Genomic DNA, 5,896 nt, shown 5'->3' with positions numbered 1-5,896 from the left:
TGGGTTTTGGGTTTGGATTTTTGATTGCATATTGTTCTTGAACACTGTATGGATGGCTAGTGAAAAAAATTTGGGTTTTGAGTTATTATCACATATTAATGGTGTACATACAACACTTAGGTTAACTGTATGATCTCTCTGTGCCTCAATTTCTTCATCAGTAAAACTGAGAAGATTTTATGTTGCCTTTCATCACAGATTGTTGTTGGTTTTGTTGTTGTTGTGTTTCATCAATCTGATTTTTTACTCAGTGCCACCTGATGTGACAGAGCAGAGCCATCTCATAGTCAGGTTTTCTTTTACGAAACTGCCAGGTAAGTTTACATTTCCAGCCTTTCGCTAGAGCCAAGCACACCTCCACTTTTCCTCTCAAATAGTGAGTTAAATGTGTAGGATTCTATGAGGTGAGTGCCTTTGTGAGGTGTGTAATGAAATGCCAGTGAGGCCCAGGAAAGGCCGTAACAGATCCCTGTATCACGATTAGACTCTGAGTGCAGCTCAGAAATGGGTTGAAAGAAGAGAGAAAATGGGGAAGCTCAACTAAAAGACAAAGAAAGAATTCATCCATCTTTTAGTGATTACTGATTACTGATTGTCTGCCATGGGCCAGACACTGGTATCACTAAAATAAAACAATGTCCTATGTCATTTACACTCTACAAATGTAGGGGAAAGAGAAGGAAGTACAGACACAGATTTTAATAGTGAAATAAGAGTTAGTTCTTGAGAGAAGCCACTACTTCTCTGTCTGTTTGCTTTACTGTCATAGTCTGTATGCTGCTATAATACTAGAAGCTGTGACATTAGTATTTCAAATATCAGTAGAGTTCTTTATGATGGACCGGAAGACTAAAACTAGGGGGAAAGACCTGACACTACTTCTAAATACTAGCCAGTGAAAATGAAGAAACATATGGCTGCTACTGGGCCATGTGCTTCCTAGGTGGCACAGCACTCAAAACAGAGAGGCAGCAGCCATGGAGCTGGGCCAGACAATAAGTGAAGATAGTCATGGAATCATCTCCAGCACTCGTGTTTTGCCTCCTCCTGCTTCCTTTCCTCCAGAGAGCCCAGTTCCTGGAACCTGGGGTGTTCCACAGGCTGTGGGGAGGATGCACTCACCTGAACTAGGCACGCCTGGAACAGAGAATAAGGACTGTTGCCAAAGATGGGTCTTTCTGGAAACAGCACCTCCAGCAGGTTCCCACCAACTCCCATGTGTACTTTGCTAGTGACCTTCCTCTCTCCCTCTAACTTCAGTACAAGGATGCACAGCTCCTGGGAAAGTCAAAGGGAGGGCAGTGGTGAGCCCACAGTGTGACTAAAGCAAGAGAACGCATCATCCCTCGGGAATAAAAGCATCAAACGCCTCTGCAGGTGGGCTTGTTGGCTCCAACATTTTTTCTTTCCCTTTTCCTTCTCCCTTTCTTTTCTTCCTTTATCAAGGTCCACTATTTGTTCGGTAAATGTTCAAAGACTGCGATTCTCAGGGCCACAATGTGCCAAATGATGTGTGTAAGGGAGGAGACCCACTTTTAAGAAGCTTAACATTTAGGGAGGAGAGAAGTGTCAACAGCATGGTTTTCTCTGACTATGTCTCTGGGAACTGGAAGGTGTTCAGCTGGTGCCAACGCCCTGGACACGTCCCTCCTCCAACCACAGGCCATCTTGATTAGTCCCACTCCTCTCCTCCCTTTGTCAGATTTCAGGAAAGTTCTAGGCTCAGCTCTCGCACCCACTGGGCCAGGGTGAGACTAGGAAGCTCCACCCTCAGACGCCTGGACTTTGATCTTTTGCAAAGGACAGGGAAGTGATAGTGGAGCCTCTGGATAAGGGGACCAAAGAAGGACTCAGGATGGATGTTGTTGTTGTTGTTAGGTGCCATTGAGTTGACTATCACTCACAGTGACCCTGTGAGCAACAGATCTGCACCTTGACCTGTCCTGCACCGTCATTCAGGATATTGCTCCAACCACTGCATCAATCCATCTCATTGAGAGTCTTCCTCTTGCTGACCCTCCACCCTTGTGAGCAAGATGTCCTTTTCCAAGGACAAGATGTTCTTCAGTGTATGGTCAGGGGAGGGAAAGAAAGACACTGAGAAAAGCAACATTCCACAACTGCTTGTATTTTATTGTTGCTCAGCAAAGGGGGACAAGGGAGGAACAGAGAAGCGGGGGTAACACTGGGAGACAGGGTTCCTGAATCTTGCTTCAGGTGGCACTGGAAGGGCAGGGGTCAAGACTCCTAACTCCACTATGTCCTGGGGTACTGGGAACTGGGGAGGCCAGCTGGGATGCTCCAAGAAGAGCCAGAGGGATGGCCAGTTCTGGGGGGGATTTGGTTAGTGGCTCCTGGGGGTAGATGACTGCTCCCCCAGGAAGCCCCTGGATACCGATTGGCATTGCCCCAGCTTCCCCATGGATACTGATTGGCATTGCCCCAGCTGCCCCATGGAAACCGATTGGCATTGCCCCAGCTGCCCCCTGGATATCGATTGGGATTGCCCCAACTTGTACCTGGGTATTGATTATTGGCACCCCAGATTCCCGCCTGGGGGAGTGGCATGGGCCTTGTTCCCCAGCCTGTGCCAAAACGCCCACCTCCCCAGGACGCGCCGGGATTCAGGATCTCCCAGGGGTGACCAGGCTGAAGTGGATGACGGAGTTTATTGATGAGAGACCAGGGTGGACGCTGACCAACGACTCCCCCCAGGGCTCCCAGGAGATTAGAGCAACGTGGCTTTCTGGGTTCAGAGTCCTGGGGGAGGAGGGATGCTTCTGGAGAGGCACCTGCAGAGTACGCCGCAGAGACTTCAGGCAAAGGGCTACTGTTCAGAGGGGTGGCAACATCCTCAGTAAAGTAAGGCGGTCCTTCCAGCAGCATGTCCTCTGGATAATCCTCAACCACAGGAGCCATCCCTGGCCAAGGACCCTCAGGGGGCCAGGTGTTCACAGAGGGCAACCCCTGGGATAAGGGCAAATTCTGCACCCTAGGACCTCCTGCAGCTTGAGAAGCATCAGAGGGAGACACCTTAGCCCTTAAAGAACTCCTTGCTAAGCCATTAGATCCAGCATTTGATTTGGGCTGAGCATTTTCAGAGTCAGAAGACCTGGCCAACGAAGGCTGTCCAACCAGAGGCAAGTTGGTACCCACGTCTTGGGGACCTTTCTCCTCCAGTTCACTGATGCTTCGAGCAAGGAAACCTGAGAGAAAGGGAAGATAAAGTAGACAGTGGCCTCTGCTGTTAGCCCCATTGCCCTGCCTTCTCGAGTTCCCTGGTTCCCATCCCTAGCCTCCTCCAGCTCTTACTTCCCTTGAGATCCAAGTGTGCATCCCTCCGGCCTGTATCTTTGCCCTTTATTCTAATTCTCCCAGGAGCCCCAGTCCCCTCCCCTGGGAACCCCAGTAACCTCATGCTCAAGAGTTGAGTACCACCTTCATACCTGGGAAATGAAGACAGACCAGGAGCAAGGCCAGCAGAGCCCAACTCCCTGTCACTCGTCCCTGCATCGTGCTCTGCTCTAGCATCTCCCTGAGCCCCAGGACGGACGGCCCTTTATCCTGCTCCTGGGGCGGGGGACATCAAAAACAGGCTGGGCTAGTGGTTTAGAGACAATAAATCGCCACATTCCACTCTCCTTTCTAATTCAGTCTGTGGCAACAGATGCCACTTGAACAGAGGAAGATGGGTGGCTCCCCACCCTGGGAGACTTTCCTTTAGCTTCCAACCCCTTCTTGATCCAGGTATTTTTGGCTCACAGCTCATCACAGGTGGACACCTCTACTGATCCCTTATTCTCTACATCAAGCACAGGAGGACCATCCTCTTTTGGGGTCCCAAGCACTTTGAAGCATCTTCTCCACAATAGAAACATCTAATTCTTTTCTCTCTCCTTGATCTTTCTCCAAATCCTCCCCACTCTCACTCTCCACAAGGACCTTTATGTAAAGCATCCTTCTAGCTCTTTCACCTTGATCCTGGTAACTGAGCTCCTGTAGGAAGACAGATCTGGCTTCCAACCTCAAGAGATGACAGTTTATTCATTTTTTTATCTCTGTTTTAACAAATGATCACAGACTTAATCGTTTCAAACAACACCAGTTATGTTCCTGGAGATTAGAAGTCCAAAATGGGTCACACTGAGTGTCATCTATTGAATTGTGTCCCCCAAAGGTGTGTGTCTGAGCTGATGTAATGTGGAAGTTACTTAATGATCCTCTGTCACTCACCTGTGATGCCAAATAGTGGTAAAGGGATTAAGGGTGGGATGGAACACCCTTAATCGTGTTACATAGCCAGGATCTGACATAGAATCTCCCTGAGTTATGGCCTACAACACCTTTTCTTTCACAAGCAATAAAAGGGAAGAAAACCGAGCGAGGTTGGGGGAACTCACCAGGGAAGAAGTGTTAGGAGGAGAGCATATCTTTTGGGCCTAGAATCTTATACAAGGAAATTTCTAGAACCAAAAGATAAAAAGAGATAGCCTTCCTCTGTATTTGGACTTCTAGCCTCTTAAACCATGGGGAAATGAATTTCTGTTTACTAAAGCCATCTGTTTGTGGTATCTCTGTTATAGAATACTAGAAAACCAAAACATTGATTTGAACGTTAAGATGTTGGTGGTACTGCATTTCTCTCTGAAGACTCACAGGGAGAATTCATTTCTTTGCCGGAGGAAGATTCTCAATGAGATGGATTGTCACAGTGACTGTAACAACATGCTTGAGTGTGTCAGAGATGGTGAGGATGGCTAGGACAGGGCAACATTCAGATCTGTTGTTCATAGGGTTGCCATGAGCTGTAATCAGTGCAATGGTACATGACAATAACAACAATAACAACAACCAACTGCCTGGGCTCAAAGCACCTTCCTCCATCTTCAAAGGCAGCAATAGCAGGCCAAGATTTTCTCACTTTGTTTTACTCTGACTTCCTTCCCCCCACACCTAAGTTTGTCTAAGCTTGCACTAGTAGCTTGAAATCTGCCCTAGGGTGTCGAAAAGATCAAAGAAAGAGGCTGCCCAACTCTGGGATGGGAATGCAAGAGTTTTATTAAGGGGTTACTGAGGTAATGCCCAGGGCGACAACAGGACTAGACTTGAATCACATACCCCACAGAGGAAGGCAAGGACATTTACAGCTCTGGCAAGCCAAGGTGGGATGGTGCCAGGTTCCCAGACCCCCCCAGGCCACCCTAGCAAGTGTGCATTGGGTCCACTAAAATAATTCAGGAAAATGTCTTTATTCAAGTCAATTGATAAACAAACTCCATCTGCAACCTTAATATCTCTTTGCCTTGTAGCCTAAATAATACAGGTTCCAAAGATCAGAATGTGGATATCTTTGGAGAGAGCAGCATTCTGCCTATGACAGAAGACTACATGTATTCATAAGCAGATGTTTTCAACTAACAATAAAGGTCTCTCTCTTACTGTTTAAATTGGAATTCACTCACAGTTGACCCTCCAGCAGGTTTTCAGAGGCTGGAGAGAGATTGACACCGGAGGAGAATGACCATCTTTCTCCTGAGAAGCAGTTAGTGGATTTGATAAACCTACTTTGGATTGGCAGTGCAACTCTTTACCCACTAGGCCACTCGAGCCCACCTAACAGTTGTTGTTGTTGTTGAGTGTGATCAAGTTGAGTGAGTAAATAAAGGAGACTCAATGAACAACAGATCTTAACGCTTGTACTATCTAGTGTCATCCTCATCATCTCTGACACATTCAAGCTTATTGTTACAGTAACTGTATCAATCCATCTCTTAAGGCTCTTCCTCTCCTTTCCCATCCTTCCACCTTTCCAAGCATGATGTCCTTCTCCAATGAATAGCCTCTGCTAGCAACATACCCAAAATGTGTAAGATGAAGTGTTGCATCCAAAATATAT

The 5,896-nt window shown here is 47.2% G+C and overlaps 1 protein-coding gene across 1 annotated transcript; it reads right to left on the bottom strand.

The window, feature by feature from the left end:
- Positions 1-2,256: 2,256 nt before the first annotated feature.
- On the bottom strand, positions 2,257-3,513 carry LOC102868987 (chromosome unknown open reading frame, human C6orf15). Its single transcript, XM_006896274.1, has 2 exons — positions 3,447-3,513; positions 2,257-3,206 (listed from the first exon to the last, which is right to left on the bottom strand). The coding sequence occupies exons 1-2, from the start codon at positions 3,511-3,513 to the stop codon at positions 2,257-2,259; spliced, it is 1,017 nt and encodes a 338-aa protein (XP_006896336.1).
- Positions 3,514-5,896: the final 2,383 nt, after the last annotated feature.

The sequence above is a fragment of the Elephantulus edwardii genome, unplaced genomic scaffold (genome assembly GCF_000299155.1).
Source record: "Elephantulus edwardii isolate Elephantulus edwardi_28Jun2011 unplaced genomic scaffold, EleEdw1.0 scaffold00184, whole genome shotgun sequence".
NCBI lineage: Eukaryota > Metazoa > Chordata > Mammalia > Macroscelidea > Macroscelididae > Elephantulus > Elephantulus edwardii.
This window is presented reverse-complemented; position numbering and strand designations above follow the sequence as displayed.